The following is a 25,841-nucleotide window of genomic DNA, read 5'->3' on the forward strand; positions in this document are numbered from 1 at the left end:
AGATACATAAGTGATCACAAGAAAACACACCATGCTTTCAGATACCAGCTGCAGATTTGTCTTGTGCTTGGAAGGGATTGGCAAGCTTATTTGCTTAACTCCAAACGTACTTTGTTATTGTGAATGGGAAGGTGTGAGCTGGTGTCTCATTTAGGAAGGAATGTTAGAAAAGGAAAATGGAGAGAAAAAAAATTAATGTGAGCAAAGAAAATAAAATATAGAGAACCTGGGAAGAGTGAAGGGCTAAAAAATAATGCACAAGGAAACAGAAGTCAGTATGAAAAAACTAGTATAGTATTTATTTCATATATGAAATTCCTGCTTTATGTAACCTGAGCTCCCTGATAGCCTGTCTTCCTCTAATGCAGCATGCAGTTTGCTAGAGTCTGCTGGTTAAAATTAATGGGGTTTATACAGAAGGCATGAAAAAGCACGCAATCAAATTACAAGGAAAATTTTCATATGTCAGAACAAGTTGTAGGATTCCACAAACAAATTGTGGCATTTGAAGAATTCTCACTTTAATTAATCCAAACTATGGGGAGGTTTCCCTCTGTTTCTGTCATAACTGATCCTAAAGGAGATGTAACAGTATCATTAAACAGCAAGAGCTCCTTTTCCCATTTGCTTATGGGACTCTCCCTACATTTCTGGGCAAGGATTTTAGTGCTCTGGTGTTGTGCAGAGGTTTTCTGCCTTTACCTTGCTTTCCTTCATCTGCTCCTTCAGATCTTTATGTATGTAAAATAAAGATGTATATTGTTCAGATTAATCACTTCTACAGAGCCACATTGAAATAAATGCCAGAGCTAGCAGCTGGGGTACCTGGTCTTTTGATAGGTAAGAGACTGAGTAAGGGAAGGAAACAGAAGGCCAGAAGCTGGTATGTCAGGTTATTCATGCTTTTTCATCAGTTTAATTTGCATCCTAGTACTTTGCTATGAAATATCTTCCAGAACTTTCCTCAAACTTGTCTATCATTATGACAAAAGGCAGAACAGATGACAGTCAAATATCAGGACATGGGAAAAAATAGTGTCAGAAACAAACAATGCTGTGATCTTTTGGGGAAATAAGTTAATGCAGACATTAGCAACAGACACAATAAGTAATATCTGGTGACTGAAGATGTTCTTTTTGCTTGTAAATGGACCTTTAACTTACAGAACAGGAATAAAACAGGAATAGAGATATGAAGTTATAAGTAGAATAATACTTTCTGGCTAGTTGGTAGGAGTTGTAAACACTGCCCTTGAGGAAACCCAGTAAATAAACATTTCAGCTTGCATGTATAACATATTAAATCGTCTCTCCTGTTTCCTTTTGCTAGTATTTATTTATTTGTGTTTGTATAGCCCTTTGGAGGAACGATCAATCTGTTTTATTACAAGTCTACATCCCAGCCACTTTTACCCACATCCTGATCACATTTCCTAGAAACTTTTGCCTAATTTACTACTGCGACGGAGGGCAAAGGACCCAGGATAGACCACTGGTTTTCAAGGACAGCCTCCTCAAAACACAAAAAAGTGCCATTCCAACACACAGGATGATAAGCAGGGATGGCAGAAACCAACATCAATAAGCATCAAATTCCTGACTGAGCTCAAATGCAAAAAGGAATTAGACAGAGAAAGTGGGGACAGACTGCTCGAAAGGAGTATAGAAACCTGACATGACTGTGCTGAGGTCAAATTAGTGTAACTGAAGCTGAGCTGGAATGGGAACCAGTGAGTGCTATCACAACAAGAAAGTTCCTAGAAGTATATTGACAACAAAAAAAAGGTTAAGGAAAATAGGGACTCCACTGCTCAGTGGGGCAGGTTCTGTAGTCACAAAAGACACGTAAAAGGCTTTCCTTTGCCTATTAAGGCAGATTAAACTCATGTTTCACTGGGAAACAAACAAACCAAACCAAACCAAACCAACCAAACAAACAAAAAAAACCCCCTAAAAACCCCCAAACAAACAAAAAAACCAATGGTATAAATGCAGGATTTAAGAATCTCAAATTTACTGCCTGACTGAACACAGATTAAACATATTCCTAATATAAACAAAAAGAAACAAATTTTCTATTGCCAGGAAACACCATTTCTGGTTAAAGTCGGACTGTTTGCACTGTCTGGTGGATAGGTGCAATAGGAAAGATAATATATAACACATTACATTTTCATTTTTTGAAAGGTCATTGTTTCAGAATAGACAATGGCAGACAGGGAAGTAGCTGGGTACAGCCATTACTAAGGCCAGTATCTGATCCTGCATCTTCATTAACACTTCAGTTCATATTTGTGATACTGAACAAGCAGAGCAGAGCTAGCTCTACAGATCTCAAAGGAAAAAAAAAATCGGAACCAAACATAGCCAGGGGATTAAGGGGATATCTACTCTTCAGAAGACAATTGGAACTGAAAAGTGGTATTTCCAAAATGAACAAAAAGCCCTCAAAATACCCAAACCGACTTATTCTACTTAATACACATGTATGCAATCCCTGAGGGATATCACAGAGATCAGTCTGCCATTTGAAAGAATTCTGTGGAAAATGGACTCACAGGAAGCAACGTCTGATGCTCACATATGTCTTGACCAGAAAGAAAGGGACTTTTGTGTGCTTCCAAAGGTATGAAGCTTGAACTTTGTTTTATCTTTGTTGTTTCAGTAACTACTGTGAAAATCTCTAGTTCTCTTTATCTCTACTAAGAGCACAAAGTAGAATTAAAGCTGAATTTGGTTCATTCTATTGTTAAAAAATGTAATTCCTGTGGAATCTGAGTGTTAATTAAAAGACTAGATGATTTTGAAAGCTATTAGTTAAGAGGTATTTGGAACTCAAATGTGGAGAGGCTAAATACAGAATACATATAACGTAGAGCATGTTAGATACCAGTGGATATATTTTACAGATGTAAGATTAATTTTGTGATCATCTAATCTGCTCTGTGCATGGCGTACACCGCATATTTGTATCCACTGCTCCCTGCAACAAGACCACTGGCTTGTGACAGAATTCAAAATGATCTTTAGAAAGACATCACCTACTGTCTTTAAGGTATCAAATAAGAGATAATACACCGTATGTCTTGGCCATGTGCTCTTGGTGTTATAAATTGTGTTTTGTCACAAGTCATCTAATAGATTATTTGTTCATCAGAGTCTGATCAAACCACCTATAACTTTACCATGGTAAGTTGGAGACTGGAGTTTTTTCAGTCTCTGTGTTCTGTTCTCCATACCAGTCATCACTCTCACTGTTCCACTGGGAACTACCAACAGTTTTGAAATGTCCACATGAAGGCTGCATTACAATGGTTTCTATCAAATAAATGCTGTACTTCTATTCAGTGTTCTGTAATAATCTGTGTATTGTGTTGGTCTCCCCAGTGGTGTTCAAGAGATTGCCTACAGAAACTTTCAGTCTGTCCAGAGCAAATGATTTCTGGAGCACTGTCCAGAGACAGGTGTCCGCATATGATTCTTTGTTCCTGCAGGAATTACATTGTGTTTAACTGTATTAAAAATGCCTTGGTGTGCTATACCAAGCATTCCAGAGTTCTGAATATCTAGAGAATCTGAAAACAATCCAAGAACAAATGTATGTTTACAATAATATATCTCTATATTATTGCAAAGAATATTATAGCTATATAAGAGCACAGGAAAAAGTCTTTATAAGACTTTACTAGTCTAATTGCAATTACTTGATGCATCCACATTAATTGCAATGAGACTATCAACTTGACAAATTTAATTTGATTCAATAGGAGCCATTCTGATTTTCCATGGTGCTCTTGTTCTTTTTTTTTTTTTTTTTAATTTGAATGTTAGAAGCATAAAGTCAGAAGTATTACAAAAGTCTGATTATATTAGATCAGCAGTACTATCTCTGTTATTATTCATATTCGTGATTTTGTCAGAGAAAGATATGAAATCTCTTTGACATAATCTGCTTTCCATTAAGCTGCACTCTCCTTGTTAGACTCGTGATGAGAGTGTATGTTATTGTCACATGATGAGACGAGTAGCTACAAGAAAGTAGTAAATAAGATACGATACCATAGGAACTGGGGAGTTGACTTGTTCTCTTCTGCTTCCTGATGGCTGAAAACACTTCTTTCCCCTTGCTTAGGACTTTTGATACGTTTATCCTTGTGTCCAGGTCCGTTAATTGTGTTTAGAAACAACCGGTCAGATTCCTTTACCTGCTGATTGTCAGACAGCACCATATGCAACAGTAACTGGAATATCCACAGAGACTGGAAGATGTAACACAGGAGACCCATGTACTTCTGACACTGAAGACAAGGACAAGTATCCTATATGCTGCATGTATATACACTAAGTACACTGTGCTGTATTTCACCTTGACTAGCACTAGGCACCTCTATCTAGAGCACTGAATGTCACTCAGTGTGCTCACTCTGTCCTGTAATTGTGCCCCAGCAGTACCTCCAAGACCTAGATCACTGTCTTGGCACACCTAAACTGACATGTTGCAGGTGCCATTTCAGAGGTGACTGGACCTCACAGCTTCCACCAAGTGGTCCCCTCCTGCCCTTCCGATGACCTGGCAGCATCCACATCAAACGGACACTGACAGGGGACCAGCTACAAAGGGTGGTAAGGGCCGTATCAGCCAAGCGTCCTGACATGCTCGCTATGCAGGATCCCCTTTAGAAATATGATTCTGATGATGCAATTCCATAATACTTGTAATGGAGGCCCTCACAGCACTGAAAGAAAGGCAGGAGCAGAGCAACGGTAAATTTGTTTCTGGATCTCTGAGTAGGGATTACAGGAATCCATGACAAGAGCCAGGAAATTTCTAAGGCACTGACAGGACAAGAACAGTAGAGGCAAGGTGAGGATGGTCCTCAGCACTGACACAGCCAACACCTAAATATTTTAAAATTATTGATAAGTATTTCATGGATCAGCAAGTGAAGGAACCCACAATACAGGGTGTTTCTGCTGTGAAATATATAATCTTTGTCAGCATGGCTATCTTATTATTTCATCATATTTTTCCAAAGGATGATGATATTTTTTGGCCTAACCACCAAAATAGTAAGTTTAATTTGCTATATACTTCTATAACAATTTTTGAAATAATGGATTGCATGGTTATGGTAGTTAAATATCTGCAAAATTTGGCCTTTGGCAATGTTCAGCTACTTAATTACAATGTTAGGAGCCAAATTGTAGTCTATTATCTAATTCGGCTAAATATTTGGTTAAATGTCTTGCCCCTCAACAGTGACTGTAACTGCTGTGAAGAACAGAAGACTCATGGTGGGATCATCTATCCTGGCAGAGGAGTAACTTTAGAGGCCTTGTTCAGAATATCACTCATTCAAACAAAATATGTGAATTTCTGTCTTTCTGATTTTCTGGTAAAGAGTTGTCTATATGTAGGTAGTGAGTGACATGGAAATGTATAGTTCCTTTGATTTTCTTTCAGAGGTTTTCCTGTGTTCTGTCTTAACTTCTCTGTTAATTTAGAGAAAAAAAGTAACAAGAAAGAAACAAACAAACAAAATGCATAAATGAAATACTAAGAAGCTAAAGGGTCCTAAGTATTTAGGAAATTACTAGTTCATTAAAAAATGCCTTTTTCAGTTTCCCTGTAAAATGAATACGTTTTCAGCTCTGGTTATAGCATATGTAGATTAATACACTTAAGGAACTTTACGATGTTAATTCAGAAATCTTCAGAATAGTCCTAGGATTTTGTTCCCATGGGCCAAGAAACCAGTACCTGCAGTCCTCTGAAATGTCTTCAGTGTCTTTCACTGTTTCATTAACTGACAGAAGAATGACTTTACAAGCTTGACCTTAACCCTTAACTGTGTATAATCTTGCACATTTTTATTTCAGAGGCAAGTGGAAATGTCTGTCCAATAGGAAGGTTTGGGGTTGAGGGGGGTGTTTGTGTTGGATTTTTTCCCCCACATTTTGATGTGAAACTTCAAATGATGTGTGAATAGTTTTTGTTACAATAGTACTTTGTCTTTTTAAAGAAATTCATTTGACCATTCATAGCAAGTCTTTTTAATTTGAATATTTGAGTGGACTGGTCATTATAGCAGCTTGGGATATTCTCTGATGCTTTTGGGGGAAAAATATTTTCTGATTTCACTATTTACTGTCAGTTCACAACAGTTTATTCCCAGGGGAAGCTTTAGGGTTTTGACTGATTCAGCTGTGATAACACAGTTCTGACACTCTCCTACATTTCCTTCTTATTTCTCTTGAGGACACACTGTTTGTTATCTGCCTGGCATTCAGAAGTGTCTTCTCTTTGCTGGACAACATAAACCTCTTAATCATCATCTTAACATAAAGCAAAGCTCTCTTTAAAGCTCTGAAAGCTTTAGAAATATCCTATAACACATTGCAGAAGGATGCATTACATGAAGAATCTTCCATGCAGTGACTCTTTAAGTAGACTTTACTTACTGGTATTAACCTTTGTGATGAGGTCATGATAGGTCATGTATCTCTGACTAAAATTTCTGTCTACTATCATGTTAACTGCTCCCATATGCTCTACCCACTATGTGCATTGTGGGTATGTTACAGCTAGATTTCAAGTATTGACAAACTTGACAACAGATGGATGACTTCTATATAACAGCAGAAAGCCTTAATATGTTTCGGAGTCTGATATCTTTTTCCTAAAATAATTATCTGTTCTTAAAGACAGTGTAAGTCAAAAGTTGCCTAACAGACACTGCCAGTATTAATAGATCTGTATGATTATTCTGTGTTCCTCAGAACTTCTTTCTTTTCCCCTCAACTACAAACAAGCCTGTCATTTTGAAAGGTGATAAATTGAGTTTCCCAGTGTTATCACATAGCTGCTGCTCTAATCCAGCTTTTATTATTGGTCCTAGGCCTCACTGTTTTTCTCCTTTGCAAGACTCTGGAACACATTGAACATTTTCTGTGGAAGCTGTATTTTTAGTCACCTGTGTCTCACTGTTCCAAACTTGGAGACCATTTGAACCAGCAATGAGGCAAGGAGGAGAGCAAGCAAGTTAAAAATCTAAGATTCTCAGAGACAACATCGATCAGCTTGTCTGCAGGCTATGTAAATTAAAAGGCTATTATCTTACTTGCGCTTTTTTTTTTTTTTCCCCTTGTTGTTCACCTTTAGATAACACTGCCTTGAAGAAAATTTTTGTTGTATCTTGGTGATGTTGTAATTCAGTTATCTGTGCGGTTCAACATCTATCTTTATATTTCTGGTGTTTTGCTCATGAGGCATGTGCATAAATAAGAGAATGTTATGTACAAAGTGAGAATCGCTACACAGGTTTATTCTGTTCAGTTTAACACTTTTGCCAAATAGTTTCTCTGATATCTTTTTATGTCCATGTAGTGGAAAGTTTCAATAAACAAAGAGACCGGATAGCTAGGAGTCTCTTGGTTTAGCATTTTTATGTAAAAGTAACTCATACTCCATCTACTGAAGCAACAATATAATGAACTGTTCCTGTCACGGTATCCAATACCCCAGTTTTACCCTCAGAATGATAGGTGATTGCATATTGGGCAAGAACTGTTTTTTCCATATGTTCAAAAAAGATACATATTTAAATTTGGGATTGGGATTAAAAATTTTGGTTTAAGGTAGATGCTTCTTATTCACACAGCCTGTATTAATTCTTAACCTCTCTCAGAGTTACTCATGACTTTGTACCAGGTCAGGGTGGGGGATGGGGGTTTGAGCATTTCTTTCTACTACTTTGATTGATATATCAAAAAACAGAATTACAGAGATGAAAGAAAGAAATAAAATGAGGAATTAAAGAGATACTGTTTTAGTTGTTAACTATCACCTGGTAATGAATATAATGTATGTTTTGAGAGGAAGGCTAGGAATCACTCCAGTTTCATGCTAAAGTTCCTGTCATTCAGAAGCGAGTTTGAACCCTTTTAAGCAGAGTTTAACTTTGAAACATTAAACATTGGATGGTATTAGAGAAGAGGAAGGTCACACAATATTCTTCTCCATTTAAAAGTTTTAAAAGAAAGCACTGTACTTTGCATAGCAGCACTGCATTTTGCATAGGCTCTGCACAGAGTCAATCTTTTAAATGCCAAGTGAACCAAATCCCTTCCAGATATGGGATCACAAACTTCTGGACCCCCCCGGGCACTTAAAGGAAGAACCAAGTTTCTTGGTAATGTCAGGACACACCTGCACATGCAGAAGCAGAATTTTGTGGGGTTACAGAACTCTAAAGTTAAAGAGCTAATGCTCTTCATCAGTGTATCTCCAAGGTCAGGAGACGCAGAGCAGGGCTTGCAGGTTTACACTTTAAGAAATCCGTCCTTAATTTCCAGTTAAGACATGTTTTAAGTAGAGTCTCATCATTTGGCCTTCAGGGCTGGTCCTAACTACACACATGATGATTGGTGAAGTTGAGTAAGACACACGTTTTCTATACATGCAATTTTCTTTAACAGTGGAAATATTAACTGCCTACCTAACTTGGAGTATATAAATTTATTTTCCTCTAACATAATACAGAAGACACTGGCCATTTAAATTTCAAGTACATTTTACATTTGCAAATCTATAGGACTAAACTGCACAGGCCAATGACTAAAACTGTACAGACCAAGTAAAATGAAGCAGAAATTAAATAGTACTGTGTATTGCAGGCCATGTTTATTTGTTTTGCACAAAAAATTTTTAAAATAAGTAGAAAAGGAGACAGAAACTATGTTGCTTGTACCTTGAGGATCTAAAAGGGAGATTAAGGTATTTTAAATTAATAAATCAGTCATGGACAAACCTGTGAAATTCACTTTAAATTACGGTGTGTGATTAGGAATAATATGTATGATTCCTGACAATTCTTTCTCTAACTGGGTGTCTCTATCCCCCTTCTTTGTCTTCTGTAAAGATTAAAACAGAGACAAACATGTACTAATTAATGTGAACACAATTCTTTAAGCATGCTTAAAGTGGTATAAATATTTTCTGCATTAGAGATACTCTGGCCTGTCAGGGAAGGAAATTAAGAGATTATTCAATCCTGGTGACTCCTACAACAACCTCTGATTCTCATGGCTTAAACTGGCTGCTGTCCTCACTTGCCCTGTAGTCCCAGTGCTGGGGGGAACCAGCACACTGCTCAATACCACTGCAATTTAATTTTTGATCTGTGGCAAGGACTGAAAGCCAGTGTTAGGGACCCCAAGGCATAAAATGATCCCCATGGTTGCTCCGTGACCTCTAGTCCCTCCCAAAGACAGCTCTGTCCAGAATGCTGGATACCCCATCACAATATCATCACATCACTAATGATCTCAGAATTCTTCTTTCTCTCCAGCCTTCTGTGTGTAAAACTCTCTCAATCTGAGCTTGTTTCCCTGGATCTGAATGTGTATTCCTTTCTCCTGTGCGCCGAGAAGCACAGTAGGAGCCAGCCCCTGCGGACAAAGATGCAGATAGATGGATGGATGCATAGATAGATAGATCGGTAGGCAGACAGACAGACTAAATGAGTAGATGACTAGATGGGTAGATAGACGGATAAATGAATAAACATAGATGGATAGATAGATAGATAGATAGATAGATAGATAGATAATAAAGAGACCTGCCTCTCTCCGGGGGACTCTGTCCCTTGCCCTAGCCGAACGCCGGTTTTTGCCGAGCCGGGTTGTTTCCAAGCGGATTTCTGCAGGTCCTTTCCGTGACTTGCAAATCAGCCACTCCGTTTTTTTTTTTTTCCCTGGTGGCGACTGCCCTCCGCCGGCCCGGAGCGGGGATTGCAGCAGTCAGGGACGGAGGGGCAGGATTCGACTTCGCGGCCTCTGTTTCACCCTGGCAGAGCTCCGAGAAAGACCCGACTTGGTGGTGGACAAAAAACTTTATTTAAGTGATCCCGGTGTGCCCAAGTCTCATCACCCTTTTGGTTGGGCTTGAGAATATAATGCTTTTATATGTAACCGTACTCATGGACTACAGGTTGTTTTTTATTAGCCCTCCCTAACATTGATGGAATCCAGTGTCTTTAATATAAAAATATGGAAATAATATATTAAAATGTTAAATAATATATCAAAATAATATATTTACTTTTTTTGTTTTATTTTTCCAATTTATGAACCCAGCTGTAGAAGAATCTTGACATCAGAGGTGTGCTGCACTTGTCCAGGTATAAACTCTTCAAACTCTTATTATTCACTAGGAACCATGTGTGTGCATCTATCTTTAAGGTGCTATTCAGTTTTTCATTGCCAGTGTGTCCACTCCATTAGTAAATGTGACATTGATGTGAATATATGTCTGTTGCCTAAACAGTGAATAAACACCTTCTGAATTTCCCCCACAGGATGGATGTTTTTTGTTCTGTAAGTGTCCTTTCTTTCAGAGTATCTACAGGTCTTTGGTCAGCAGCACAAAGCATGTCAAAACATCTGACAGAAGGATGGCTTTTCACAGCTCAGCTTTGACAGGATACAACAGGTATTTAAAAACAAACAAACAAACAAACACAAAAACAAATAAACAAAACCAAACAACAAAAACCAAGATACAGTGGGATGTTAGGATACCAGGAGGCTAAACCTCACTATTTTGTGTGAAAGATGTCCCAAGGAATTCACTGGAGAACTTGTATTTCTGGAAGTGTTTAATTGCATCAGAGACACAAGGGTCCTCCTGCAATCCTGAACGATGCCTGCTCTGCAGTTGCTGCTGGAACCATAATGTGAGAGGAAGACCTGCAGCTGAAGGTAGAGGATATTAAACAGAGGACATAAAAAGCCTTTGTTTCCCAAGCATCCTCCCAAAACAGGATGTCTTTGCTACTTCTGTAAAGCATAGACCAGCTTTCTCTTATGCTGGGGTTATACAACCTTTACCATTTAGCTGGATTTGGTTCACAAAGAGTGGTGCCCACTTAGTTAACCACTGGACTAGTTACTGTGTCTTCAGAAGCACTAGACATGAAGTTGGGGCGTGATCCCTTCATGTTGACCATCTCTGTTCACCTGTGACATAAGTAAACATGACAACCTCCCTTGATTCCTCCATCTCCTTTGAAAGCCTTAGTTCAGAAGCCATTTTCCTTGCAGGCAGTGACCATGCTGTCCATGAAGTTGTGATTGAACCAAATCTCCATTGACCTCTCTTTTAGGCCAGGTGTTTCCACCTTCTCAGTATGTTCATGCCATCCAAGGGCTACAGGATTGGGAACTTGGCTTGAAGATAGGCCAAGCCTGACATCAGGAGACAGAAAGTTGGGCACTGATACTTGCTTTCTCTGGGCACTTCATCCTGTTAAACTGGCTAAAATATTAGGGTTCCCTTTGGTTTGCTGCTCTCTTCTGATAATTTGGTTGCTCCCCAAGGTATTCTGAGGGAGAAAGATGGAAAAGAGGAAATCTAGTCAGACAGTGAGAATGAGGGAAGGACAGGCACAAGCCTAAAGGACTGTATCTCTGCCTTTCTTCCTCCTATCTTCCACTCCTGTTTCTCTTTTGTTTCTTCCTTCTTTATGTCCATTTTGGTTCTCTTCTGATCCATGCACCTGCTTTGACTTCAAACTACATTTACTGCCAATCCTGCTTTTCTCCAGAGTTCCCCATATTCCTTTCACTCTGGCTGATTGGACCCCACTTTCCCTTTACTAATGCCCATTTTGATTCTTTTCTTACAGGTGCTACACCAATAAGCTCCTCCTAAATTGCTTTCAGGATGGATCCTACATGTATTTCTGTGTCCTTACCCTCCTTGTTCAGCCTTCTCAACCAAACAAGCCCACGTTTGACCCCTCTTAGCCTCTTTTGCATAACAATTTTCCCTCCTCTAACTATTGTTATTGCACATCCTGCTCTCCCTTTCTCTCCTTCAGTTCAAAACTTGCTTTTCAGTTTAAGTCCTGTTTCTGTCCTCAGGTGACCAGCTAGAATTTTGAAATTAGCCTATCCAAGGCCAACCTCTCTCCAGATGCTTTCCTTCCTGGCCTGTCTTTTAAAGAGAAAATTGCTGTGCCCAGAACAACAGTCTGGTTATTTCTCACTATCTTACCAGATGGCTGTTTTCCTTCAATCACTTCTACGTGTTATCATCTGGTAGCCAGTTGTAGAAACAGTTCTCCACAGGCTGGAAGTTTCTTGCCTTTGTTCATTAAATGCCTGTGTAGCACTTCTGTCCCGAAGTCTCTTTTTTAAGGCTATTCAAATGTCACTGAGAAAACCATCTTATTCTCCTCTGTTGCTTCATGAAAAGCACATAAAGAGCCAAGATTATTCACACAGTGGACTTGAATTGCTTAATAACCTTGTGCTGCTTGATTGTTCATCATGTAACTTTCTATTTGAATTTGTCTCCTCCAAGTCAACTGAAACAGCCACTGCATGAAACTCTTGAAGGAGTCGTTGGACACAAGAACGTGAAAAAAATCTCAGTAGATAACATTTTTCCCCACAAAATACATCAACTTAGAGCTAAAAATCAAAGTAATATTTATGGCCATTTGAGACCTCAGGACATAAGAAAACACATAGTTGTAGGGACTGATGAAGAAAATTTGACCTAGGAGTGAGATTGAGGATGGAAAGATTGGATCCCACTAAACAGTAAGTTTACAAAGATGAGAATAATTACTTGGCTTCAAGAGCCGTTTGTAGTAGCAAAGTGTTGAAGCTGGGAGGATTTATTTTCAAACAAGGAGTACTGAGATTGTCATAGCTAGAGAGAAGAGAGAAGAATTAATTGCCTTCAAAAGATGTAGGATGGAAAAGGTCTGGGTAGACGTCTGGCAGGTATCTTCTGTCCAACATTATCTTTGGAGACTGTCTCTGAGAAGGTATATGAACTCAGACTTTTGAAGCATGGAATTTCCCTTTATTCTTCGAAGTTGGAAGGTATAGAGAGGAGATTTTGGAGCAGACAGCCTCACAAAGAGCTGTTATTAGAAAGGAAGTACCGCTATCTAGGAAGAAATGTGGCTCCGATTGTGTCCGAGGAGAACAAGCAGCATTTCTGCCTCAATTAAAACACCAGAGTCCTGACAATAAAGGAGTCGCTGAACCAAGAGGTGATCTGAGATCTGTCTGCAAAGCAATATCTGCACTCTCTTCTCTAAGATATTTTTGAAGATCCGTTTCAGCCAATCCAAGGAGCAGTGGAGGTTCGTGCTGCTATTAACACTGAATTGTTTCTTAACTTCAATTTACTCTAGGAGAAGACATACAAGAGTAGAGGATCTCTTTGTGAAACAGAAAATATTCAAAACTCTGAGCTTCCTGCAACCAGCCTGTGCTTGAAAACGCCTCGATTATCTCTCTGACTTCTGGAAGATACAGCGCACAACACATGAGCAATGCTTGCTGTTTGCCCATAGCTTGCATCTTTATCAAGCACATTTGTTAGGTTTGCATAGAACATCTTCTAGACTTTTCATACTTGCCTGGATTATTAGTGCCAAACCAGATGTCTCAATAGGTACTAAGAAAGTGACTTTATTTGCCAAAGACTTCAGGTGGGAAATGTGTTTCATAATTCGCCCTAGCAATAGGCAGAACCTAACGGAGGAGATGGGTGCTGAGACTCGAGGGTAGACGCCCATGTGCAGTTCCTGCATTGGACGCCCAGTGCCGCTGTTGCCCAGCGCTATGCGTGCACTGATGCTGCTGGGCGGGGAGCTCCCAAGCAGGGAGAGACCAATGAGCACCAGTCAGATGCTACATGGCTGACATAGCTGAAAGTCCAGCCGAAATATCTCGGTTGCACTGGAATACGCCTTTCCAAGGGATATGCTGGGAATTGCCGTATGGAGAACCCTCTGGAAATGCCAAGAACACAAGACAGAAAGGGGAGTGTGAAGGAGGGAGACGTGTCCCAGATCCACCTCTGGGGGATTTGGGAGGATTTCGCTGCAGATCTGGGGTGACTCAGGCAGAGGCCGTTGGTTGGTAAGCACCGACTTAATACCGCAAGGAAGAAGTGTTTACATTTAACAGAATGATAGGGAAAGCATTACCTGGACTGAATATAGAGAGATGAGGCCGGTTAATCTGAAGATGAACCACAAACAGGACACGTACCAGTGATATTTACAGTAGAACGGAAAGCCAGAAGGGAGGAACGGTTCTCCCGACCTTCACGTCTGCGTCCAGCTGGGAGCTCAGGGCAGTGGTTCTGTGGGAGAGCTGGGAATTGCGGCGCTGCCCGAGTGCTAGAAGTGAGAGAAGAAATCCGTCCTGGGAGCCGGCTGGGAATGAGAGCACCGGAACGTGGCTCCCTCTTTGCGCTTGGGCATGGAAACTACCGAGACTCGGGGAAGCATCCGTGCTTTTGATCTGCAGGCAGCTGCTCCTCCCCAGCCACGCTGTCCTCAGGGTGTTCTCGGAGTAGGTGGGTAGTGGCTCCAGGGGTGGGGAAGAAGCTTTTATCCAGGGGGTCAACAAAACCCGGCATGGGACCTCTGAGGTTTCGCTTGGAGGATCTGAATTCCCAGCTGGAAGATCAAGAACGGCGTTTTGGAAACTGATACTGCTCGGGCTGCAGAAGTGCAGGCAGAATCTTTTAGGAACTTTGTGTTTTCAAATAGGGAGACATACCTGGAATTGGGCAGAACATGCTGCTGTGGCCCTATTCTAACGTTAAGGTGTAAATCCCAAAGTAAAGAGGAGAACGGGTTTTTGGTCATTTTAAGCTACCTTCCCAGGATAAAGACATCATGATTAAACCAAAAACCGAGGAAGCCTGCAACATCACTATGTGCTCAAGGAGATAAGTGAATTCTCTGACACTGACACATTTATGCAAATTACAATCTTAGTGTGACTATAGTTTCTTAGTCTGTCTTAAAACACAGTGTGCCTTCATCTTTCAGTATGCATACTTGGTTTTTTTTCCACTAATACACATCTATGTTATTGTTGTGATCCAGCAGAAAACACCAGCATTAGCTATCCAGTGGTGCACGGTAAGTGACCCTCTTTATTTCGCATTTCTCGAAAATCTGGAAGAATAAGAACTTCAGTCTAAGAGCAGCAACTTCTGATGTGCGAATATACGATTATAGCCAAGAGCTCCGTAAGGGATCACTGTTCCTCTTGCACCCTTCTACACTTGAAGCTGAAGGACACCGTTTCCCTTCTGAAATGAGAGGCATAACAATCACTGGGTTACTGCACTTTGGGTAAGAAGTGTCTGTGGAAGCTCTTCTCAGTTTGTGTCTGTTCTCTGCTATGTGGTGGTGCCAAACATTAGGTTACATCAAGATTCTGTGTTGGTGATAATAATAACAACTTGAGAGATGGGCACGTCCCTGGAAGGGGGAAAGGAAGAAAAAGCTGACCTGGTCTTTGATGTAAGTTAGCCTTTTAGATTCGATTATCTTTCAAAGTCAGAAGATGGTAAGAGGAAATCACCAAAAATGGCTGCATCCGTGCAAAGTCCTCTAGTAGCTAAAATTCTGGGAGATTCTAAAGTCAACCTGGTTGTTGCTTTCTCCTACTGATACTGATAAGGGGAAAACATCTGGGAAATTAAAGGAAAGGTGTCAAAACCAAGGAGGTCAGAATATTGTATAAAAAAATAACGTAGTTCCATTTATAGTAAAGGCTGAACTAAAATTGCTTGAACAACAAAGAAGTAGTGCAAACTGTATTCTGTTTTCTCCTCTTTCATTCTGTAAGAGGAAGACAGGTCTTGGAGGCAGCTGTGCATGTCTCCAGTACATTGCGTGTGCATTTGCCAGAGCTCGCCCCTGGGTCCGCAGGAGCAGTCGCGGTATAAATCGATCCTCAGGGCCAGCGATGAGTTCCTGACCCTGGGGGGTTTATTCCGTCTCCGGCACGCATCCTGGCTCGCACTATAATACCAGGTTGTGCTCAGGACCCTTCGCTCTCCCTTCCCACGGTTGTTTCTCCCAGGTCCATTCCTGACCTTTCCCTTTTACTGAGTTTGATCATGCCTCTAATCATCCCATAATCAGCTTTGCATATTCCTAGAACCCCCTCAAACATCTCCTAATCAGTTTGCTCTTTTCTGTGAGACCCTTTCTGATAATCCACGATAATCTTCCCCCCCATCCCCGTCCCTTGTCGTTTACAGAGTTTCTGGTTGAACCTTTTGGAGTTTACACTTGAATGGTTCCTTTAATGGCCCATCAATCAGTGTCGTTAGATCCCTGGTCTTTGCTATTGTCTCCGCTAGCTCCTGCTCCTTAGCGTTTGTGTAACTGAGGGCTTAATTAACAGCTCTCCTGTTTGTTTCCTTGACTTGCATTAAGTACCTGCTGGCCGTGTATCTTACACAGCTGTAGGAATTCAGGTCTGACATCCGAGTATAGACACCTGTAAAGTATTTCTAAACTTGTGTGGCAACATCAGAGGAGAAAGGACTGTATACCTCCAAAACATGAAAACAGGTTGCAGCATTTTAGTGTTTGTGTACGGCTGGGAAAGTTTTTCACGAGCGCTACACACCTTATCATGTGTGCAAAACTCAGCAGGCGGCAGGGGAGGACACTTTTGTCAAAGTTGTGTGTCCTTTGGGCGAGGTGTGATACACAATGTGAAGAAAACAACATTAGGATGATGTGTCCCAGAACAGCATTATCATCCTAGTGCAATGGTGAATTAGGGTGATGGTGAAGCCTTTGCTTTCGGGACCTGTCCCTGGCACCAGCTCTCACTCAATAGCGGTGCTTCTCTCACCTTCCCCACTTGCTAACTGCCCTGCGCTCATGAACAAGTGGAGAAGAGAAGGAAAATCCCGCAATGCATCCTTTGGAAGAGGCAGATCTTGCAATGCCTACACAACACAGAGGAAAACCAAGCCCTGTGTATGAAGAGCTGGCGGTTGAGAGCTGGGGAGAGATACCCCAAGCGGGGAGGGAGCCTGCTTCCAAACGAAGGGAGCGTTTACACTGGGACTTCGGACTTCGGTTCGGCACGGAGAGTGCAGATTCAAGCAGCAAACTCCACACCAGCAGCACTACCCCGAATGCGAAGGCAGAGGAAATATTCCCCCTTGCGACGCTGGGTGGGGGTGTTGGCCACGGACCGGGAGGTTTTTCTGCCCGCACCGGATTTGCAGGCACAGGGAGACAAAAAAACCGTGTGAGCTGCTCGGGAAGGGCACGGAGCCGGGACGGCTTTCGGACTCCCTTACCCCGGGACTCCTGACAAACACCGTTCTGCCTCGGACTGCTTTAAAATGCTGGGAAGCAGGGGGGACGGTGGATGGCTTTTCTGGAGAGTAGTGGAGTGGGGGAGACGGAGCGGAGGCAGCAAGAGGCAAGTGATCTTCTTTATTCTGTGCGTTTTCGTGTGTCAGAGCGCGGCCGAAACCCTCCGCTATTCTCTGGCGGAGGAAATGGAGAGAGACTCCTTTGTCGCCAATATTACAAACGACCTGGGGGTTGCTCCGAGCCAGCTCGCAGCTCGCAAGGCCCGCGTTGTGTCTGAGGGGAACGAGCAGCTTTTCCGCCTCAATCAAAACACCGGAGTCCTGACGGTAAAGGAGTCGCTGGACCGAGAGGAGATCTGTCCGCAGAGTGATACCTGCACACTCTTCTTTAAGATATTCTTTGAAAATCCGTTGCAGCTGATCCGAGGGGAGGTGGAGATTCGTGACGTGAACGACAACTCCCCCGTGTTCCCGGAGAAAGAGATGGTTTTAGAGATTCTGGAAACGACACCTCCCGGGTCCCGTTTTCCTCTGGAAAGCGCCCAGGACAAGGACGTGGGCAGTAACGGTTTGCAGAACTACAGCCTCGGATCCAACCCGCATTTCTCCCTGGCTCTGGGAACAGGGAAAGATGGAGTAAAACACGCAGAGCTAGTCCTAGAGCGGCAGCTGGACCGCGAAGAGCAGCGAGAGCTGAATTTACTCCTCACCGCCACCGACGGGGGCTCGCCACCCAGGTCGGGCACAGCTCAGATCCGGATCGTGGTGCTGGATGCCAATGACAACATCCCGCTCTTCTCTCGGGAGGTCTACGAGGTGCACCTGGCCGAGAACAGCCCCCCGGGGCAGCTGGCGGTCAGGGTCACGGCCGCGGATCCCGACGAAGGGTCCTACGGGAAAGTGCGGTACGCCTTCACCCAGACATCGGAGCGGGCCCGGCAGCTCTTCCAGCTGAACACCGCCACGGGGGAGATTCGGGTCGCGGGCAACCTGGACTTTGAGGAAGCGGAAAACCACAAGATGGTGGTGAGAGCCACCGACGGCGGGGGACTGTCTGCGCATTGCAAAGTGCAGGTGGAGGTCCTGGACGTGAATGACAACGCCCCGGAGATAGCGCTCACCTCCCTCTCTGCCTCCATTCCCGAGGACGCTCCGCCCCGGACCGTGGTGGCCCTGTTCAGTGTGCGGGACCGAGACTCCGGGGACAACGGCAGGACGGCGTGCGCGATCGATGGAGACCTGCCCTTCAGTCTCACCCCCACTTTTGATAATTACTACGAACTGAGAACAAACGCGGCGCTAGACAGAGAGAGGACGGCGGAGTATAACATCACTATCACAGCCACGGACTGGGGGACGACGCGGCTGAGCTCTCAGGAAGGCATCTTCGTGCAGATATCGGACGTGAACGACAATCCCCCAGAATTCACCCAGGAGGTTTACACCATGTTGGTCACGGAGAACAACAGCCCCATGCTCCGGATCGGCAGCGTGAACGCCACGGACGCCGATGCAGGAAAAAACGCCCGCATAAGCTACGCGCTGCTGCGGCAGGAGGGCAAGGAGCAGCCCGACGTGTCGGTCAACTCTGAAAACGGGGATGTTTATATCCTCCGCCCGCTGGACTACGAGGAGGTGCGCTTCTTCGAGGTGGCGGTGGGCGCTGCCGACGGCGGCTCGCCGCCGCTCAGCGCCCAGGCGGTGCTGCGCGTGGTGGTGCGGGACGAGAACGACAACGCGCCCGTCGTGCTGCACCCGCTCCCCGACGGCAACGCGGCGGCGGGCGAGCTCGTGCCGCGCTGGGCGCCGGCGGGCTACCTGGTGGCCAAGGTGGTGGCGGCGGACGCGGACGCGGGACAGAACGCGTGGCTGTCGTACGAGCTGGCCAAGGCGACGGAGCCGGCGCTGTTCCGCGTGGGGCTGCACAGCGGCGAGGTGCGCACGGCGCGGGCCGTGGCGGAGCGGGACGCGCCTCGGCAGAGGCTCGTCGTGCTGGTGCGAGACCGCGGGCAGCCGCCGCGCTCCGCCACCGCCACCCTCGGCATCGCCCTGGTGCACGGCTTCTCCGACGCCCATCTGCGGGTGAGCGAGGAAGCGCCGGCCCCCGAGCCCGACGGGGCGCTCACCCTGTACCTCATCGCCTCCCTGACCTGCGTGTCGGCGCTGTTCCTGGCCACCGCGGTGACCGTCGTGGTGGTGAAGGTGCGACGGGCCAGGCGGAGCGAGGCGGAGCCCTTGCCTACATTCCCGAAGGCTGCCACTGAGAGCGACGCGGGCTCCCTGCCCCGCAGCTACGTGTACGACGTCTGCTTTGCCGCTGGGACCGTCAACAGCGAATTTCGGTTCCTCAGGCCCCTCTTCCCCTGCTTCCCCGCCGGGCTGCCCCCCGGCCCGGGCGAACAGCGGAGCTCGGTGTGCTCGCAAGAAGCTGCCAACCTCGGGGAAGAAGGCGACTGGGCTGCACAGGTGAGGGACCTGACCGGGACAAGGCGCTGGGGGGAGCGGGGATGGAGGACTATCGACATTGAGGAGCTAGTGGTGAAGAAGCTACTGGGGCCGGAGGAGAGGGTAGAGAGGGTCTCAGAGCCGCTGGTGGGGGCCTCCCAGGAGGATCTGGCACGGCTCAGCTGCTCCCCAAGTGCTGACTAACCGTGCCTCTCTGCATCCAGCTCCGTGCCCCGAGTATTCGCGTTAGATCAAGTCTTTGTCACCGCAAACCGCTGGACCCTCAGAATATGAAAATTAGGGGTATGGATGTGTGAGCCTCACAGTGGGTCCTGTCCACGCACTGTGTAGAACCCGTAGGGACCCAGAGCAGGAAGGGACACACCGCTCCAAGGGAAACGTCCTCCCGGAGGCGGCAGCACCGGGAATGTAGCGGTCCTGTCCAGCGTCTAACCAGGACTGCGGGGACAAGGATGCAAAGGGGCGTCACATCACTGACGGTGTCTTCTGAACTGCTGTTTAGGAGCTAGTGCTCGGCGCTGCCACGTACCGTTCACCAGGCAGTGCTGAACTCAAGCTGCTGGAGGCCACGGAGGTGGGGACCTCTGCCATTAAATTCCCTTATATTTTTGTGACTTGCATGAACAGTATTGGCCAGAAAAATGTGGTTATCGGGGCTTTATAAAGCACCGTCCCAGTCACTTCCTGGCCCAGCCTAGTGCTCCAGGACAGTACCAGCGATTCTCTTTTCAGTGCTGCCGTGAACTTAAAGCGAGTCGCCCTTTAAGCTCTGGCTGTTCAAAGAGCATGGGGAAGACAAAGGGTGGTCATTGAAACACCTCCTTCCCTCCTCATGGGGTTACTAGTTCCCGGGGGCCATTTAGGACTTCTTAAGAGGCTGGACGATGAACATGTATGAGGCTGAAGACCCACAAACACCATCTTACAGTCACCCCACAACATTTTCGTATTTCATAACCATTGATGACTTGGACTTACTTTACTGCAGTTTGTCAGAACTGCAGTCACAGTAGCCTCAGGGGAGATGAGGACCCATCTTGACACATCAACATTAAAATCACCTTTGCTGTTTGTGAGAAAGTGGTTTTAGTTTGGGCTCTTACCATGTTAAATTACTTCTCCAGACTTATAAAGGTTTTGCAGTAGTGCCTTTGTGATATTCACAGTAGAGGATGGTTTCTGAGGTAAAATTTTCTCCATCCAGGTGAGAGACCAACCTCCTCTTTGGCTCTGGGTAGAGATGAGTGGTGTCACCCACTCACTGATGTAAGATGTGTTCTCTAAGCTTCTCTCTTCTGTTACCTTCAACACGCAAATGACAACCTCCACTCTCTGTTCTTTGCAGGGCAGAGCTCCCCTTTCTGAAGACACCGGCCCCAGACCTGAGGAACCAGCTTGCACAGCAAACAGGGGGATGAAGGTAAATGTCAATTGTGATCAAAACCCTTGGCTCACCCATCAGTAAGTGAAGAGAAAGATAAACATGTCTGTCCTCACTGGCTAATGGCCTCACAGGGAAAAGAGAACGGAGAGACCAGACATGCACCAAAAAAGTACCAGGGAGGTACAAGACTTTTCTGAGAGAGAGCAAAACCACTGTCCTCTTGAGCAGTAATTTATCCATGTAGGTATTTTGTAATGGTGATATGGATGGAGGAGGCGGAATGTGTTGCATGTTGATTACACTGAGACTTGATGTATAATTGTGAGAATGCTACTGCTTCTGAATTTTAAGGGAAATACTGAAAACTGGAAGCAGATCTTAAAAATAACTTTTCCCTACATCACCTTTTCTGTGTTTTGATATTTTTTTTTCCCGTATGAAGAGGGCTCTGTAATAATGTCTTAAATTTTCTGCAGTCTGTTCAATACTAGACCAAACGGATATTAAGCAAAATTAAGTGGTGCTTGCAAAAGAATTCCTTAATAACAACCTGTCACTGATTACAGTAGAAACGGCTGACAGTTCACATATTTGACCAGGAGTTTATAGGTTCTCCATACTGTAAAGAGTGGGCTTTGAGCTTTTTTTTTTTTTTTTTTTGTGTAATATAAAGTTTAAATGAATATTTAATTTTTTTTAATATAAGGTCGTAGATAATTAAAAGTACTCTTTGTGGTTTTACAGCAAAATAGGCTAAAACATTCACAATAAACCTAAGGCACTGTAGAATATAGGGCGTCAAGAAGCTTTGTTTTCTTTTCATTAATCGGTAATGATCTATAAAGTAATGTGATATTTCCTGTCACTCACACATTTTTAAGAATCAAATGCCTGATGACAGAAAACAATAAAACCTACTTGGAACTCCCTCGCGTGAGTGTGCTTTCTTGGAGATCACTTGTTGCAATCACCACCTAGGAAATACCCACCCAAGAACTGGATTTTGGGGATAAATCCGTGCATTTGGAGTGGATTTATTTTTGCAGGGAAAATCAGAGTGACTCGGAAACTAGGCCCTTCTCAAAAGCCCGAGCAAGGTGGAGGGGGCTTTTCTGAGCTAAGCTGAGGTCCCAGAGCTGCTGCCCCCAGCCCCTTTGCTAGGACTGCCTGAGACTGCCTGAGAGGTCATGAATGGGGGAACAATCTCGGTCCGTTCCAGAAACCCGCCTGAGAATTACTACTGGGAACCACATGGCGACCGCTGCCATGGTTCGTGGACCAGCTCACTCTGGATGCTGGACACCTGTAACAATAGCAAACTTTTTAGCAATACAGTCCAAAAGGTTTTTTTCACCGTGCATAAACAGTTCAAACTGTTGTAGGGAGCAACCTTATGAAAAACAGCTTTAAATAAATCTCGTTTTCAAATAAAGGCGAACAGAAGCATTGGTCGTTCAAATGGTGGTCATACTTTGAACAGAGTTGCATGGGCAGTTAAATCTCTATGCCCTGACCTCGGAACAGAGAAAGACAGTGGTTTCTCTGTTCTACAGTCTTCGCGCTGGGAAATCCCCGCGTCCTTCCGCGGGGCGGCCGCCTGGTGCCGCTGCTGACCGCGGATCCTCCGCGCCGCTCCCAGATCCACAGTCCCCGGGGTCCGGCCGGGCGGGGCCGTTGGCGGAGCTGCTCGGCTCGGGGGTCGGCAGGCTGGATCGGCAGCTCCATCCAGCTCACAGCGGGAGGAGATCGGTTCGCCGGGAGGGAATGGAGCTGAGGAAGAGAGAGGAACCGCTCCCGGGGCGAGCGGTGGCTCTGATCCTGCTCCTCTGCGTCTTGGGGATGAGAGCAGAAACCGCCCGGTACTCTGTGCCCGAAGAGGCGGAGAGAGGCTCCTTTGTAGCCAATATCGCTAAGGATTTGGGGCTGACCGGTGAGGAATTATCGGCTCGACAGGCTCGGCTCGTTCCTGAAGGAGAAAAGCAGTATTTCCATCTGAACCAACACACCGGGGATTTCCTGGTGCGAGAGCAGATGGACCGGGAGGAGCTGTGCGGGCAGAGCGATCCCTGCCTGCTGCGTTTCGAGGTGCTGCTGGAGAGCCCACTGCAGTTCTTCCGAGCTGAGGTAAGCCTCACTGACATCAATGATCATGCTCCCGTGTTCTTAAATAAAGAGATAGTTTTAAAGATCTCGGAAAGTGCAATGCCGGAGGTTCGATTTTTGTTGGAAAGTGCTCAGGATCCAGATGTGGGGAACAACAGCCTTCAGCATTACAGTATCAGCTCGAACGACTATTTCCATATCTACACCCGGAGGCGTTATGATGGGAGGAGATACGCCGAGCTGGTGTTGGACAGAGCCCTGGACCGGGAGCAGCAGGCAGAAGTGGCTTTCAGCGTCACGGCTGTGGATGGTGGGTCTCCACCGCGCTCTGGTACAGCCTTAATCCGCGTGGTAGTCCTGGATATAAACGACAACATCCCGGTATTCATCCGGAGTCTGTATAAAGTCCGAGTATTAGAAAATAGTTCCCCGGATACCTTAGTGGTGGCGGTATCTGCTAGAGATTTAGACTCAGGAACGAACGGGGAAATAGCCTACTCAATAGTTCAAAATTCAGAGGAAAATCGCCAGACGTTTCAAATAAATTCAGAGACAGGGCAGATTCGACTCAAAAAGAGGGTGGATTATGAAGAAACAAAGACCTACGAGATCGACGTCCAGGCCACAGATGGAGGGGGCCTGTCCGCGCACTGCAAGGTGGAGGTGCGGGTGGAGGACGTAAATGACAGCGCCCCCGAGGTGATCATCACCTCCCTCACCAGCGGCCTCTCGGAAGCTGCCCCGCCGACCACCGTGGTGGCCCTTTTCAACGTGCGGGACCGGGACTCGGGGGACAACGGCAGGACGAGCTGCGAGCTGATGGGTGAGCAGCCCTTCAGCATCACGCCGCTGGCGAACGACGCGTACGTGTTGGTGACATCGGAGCCGCTGGACCGGGAGCAGATGTCCGAGTACAACGTGACGGTGTGGGCTCGCGACAAAGGCTCCCCCGCGCTCTTGGCGTCCAAGACGCTGTTCTTGCGGCTCTTGGACGTGAACGACAACGCGCCCACCTTCGCCCAGGCCATTTACACCATGGTGCTGAGTGAAAACGAGCCCGCGGGGACGAGCCTGGGCCGCCTGAGAGACACAGACGCCGATGCGGGAGAAAACGCCCGCGTGAGATACGCGCTGGCGCCGCCCCCGCCGGGCGCACCCGCTGCAGCATCGTTCGTGTCCGTGGACGCGGAGAGCGGAATCGTGCGGACTCTGAGCCCGCTGGACTACGAGGAGGTGCGCTTCTTCGAGGTGGCGGTGGGCGCTGCCGACGGCGGCTCGCCGCCGCTCAGCGCCCAGGCGGTGCTGCGCGTGGTGGTGCGGGACGAGAACGACAACGCGCCCGTCGTGCTGCACCCTCTCCCCGACGGCAACGCGGCGGCGGGCGAGCTCGTGCCGCGCTGGGCGCCGGCGGGCTACCTGGTGGCCAAGGTGGTGGCGGCGGACGCGGACGCAGGGCAGAACGCGTGGCTGTCGTACGAGCTGGCCAAGGCGACGGAGCCGGCGCTGTTCCGCGTGGGGCTGCACAGCGGCGAGGTGCGCACGGCGCGGGCCGTGGCGGAGCGGGACGCGCCTCGGCAGAGGCTCGTCGTGCTGGTGCGAGACCGCGGGCAGCCGCCGCGCTCCGCCACCGCCACCCTCGGCATCGCCCTGGTGCACGGCTTCTCCGACGCCTTCCTCCAGCTCTCCCACGCTCCTGTGGGGAGGCAGCAGCCTCAGGCGGTCGAGGAGGACCTGCTCACCACCTACCTCATCGCCTCCCTGAGCTGCGTCTCGTCGCTCTTCCTCCTGTCCGTCCTCGCATTTTCGGCGGACAAGCTTTGCAGGGCTCGCCTCCGGGCGCGCCTTTCGCCTCCCTCTGCCCGCTGCTACGTGGACGGCGACTTCGAGCCAGACGGCGTGGACGTGGCCGGCACGGGCAGTCTGACGCCGGGTTACTGCTGCGAAGCGTGCCTGAGCACCGGCTCGGGGAGGAGCGAATCCCAGTGCCCGAGGCCCGTCCTGCCCAGGCGTCAAAGCAGCGCTGATACGGGGGCGGCCATGGCCGAAGAACCGATGTGCAGTGCGCAGCCCGAGGGAGAGAGAGAAGCCAACGCGGGGAGCGCAGCTCCACCTCCCGCTCAGCCGCCGGACTGGGAGGCCGGCAGGCGCGACCACGCCTGAGACTTGCTGGGACGCGCCTCCTTTCCTCTTCCACAGCCCGAGATTCCCGAGTAGCTGTAGAACCGTTCTGTGCTGTTACCTCCGTACTGACAATGCGGATCGGATCCTCCTACCCGGTTTCCCAGGCCAGGGGTGGTGGCTCAGTCACCCCAGGCTGAGCCTCCGCCCGAAAGTGCCGTGGGAAACCTCTCTCGCTTGTCAAGCGGCCGTCGTTCTCGAGGGCACGGCCTGGATCACCGGGGCAGCGGAGGACGCCGCGGGGCACCTGGCGGGGCTGCCCGTGCTCTCGGGCTCCAGCGGCGGCCCGCGGGACTCTGGGAGCTCCTTCCTTGCGCATCGGTACTCGGCGCGGTATAAGCGCGTCATGCCGCGGGTCCCGAGGCGGGCGAGCGGCCGGCAGCCGCGCGGGTGCGCACGGGGCCGTGTGCCGGGGCGAGCCGGCAGCGCGGGCGGCGGGCGGCGGCGGCGCAGTCCCGCCGCGGGCCGCAGGGTGGTGCTCCCGGCCAAGGCGGCGCCGAGCGAGCGGCTGCGGGCGGGGAGGCGGCCGAGCCC

The 25,841-nt window shown here is 46.9% G+C and overlaps 1 protein-coding gene across 1 annotated transcript; it reads left to right on the forward strand.

The window, feature by feature from the left end:
* Nucleotides 1-17,113: 17,113 nt before the first annotated feature.
* On the forward strand, nucleotides 17,114-25,393 carry LOC141965214 (uncharacterized). Its single transcript, XM_074916463.1, has 3 exons — nucleotides 17,114-19,642; nucleotides 20,988-21,103; nucleotides 22,580-25,393. Exons 1-3 carry the CDS (start codon nucleotides 17,204-17,206, stop codon nucleotides 25,287-25,289), a joined length of 5,265 nt encoding a protein of 1,754 aa, XP_074772564.1. The 5' UTR covers nucleotides 17,114-17,203; the 3' UTR covers nucleotides 25,290-25,393.
* The last annotated feature ends 448 nt before the right edge of the window (nucleotides 25,394-25,841 follow it).

Source organism: Athene noctua, chromosome 12 (genome assembly GCF_965140245.1).
Source record: "Athene noctua chromosome 12, bAthNoc1.hap1.1, whole genome shotgun sequence".
Classification (NCBI taxonomy): domain Eukaryota; kingdom Metazoa; phylum Chordata; class Aves; order Strigiformes; family Strigidae; genus Athene; species Athene noctua.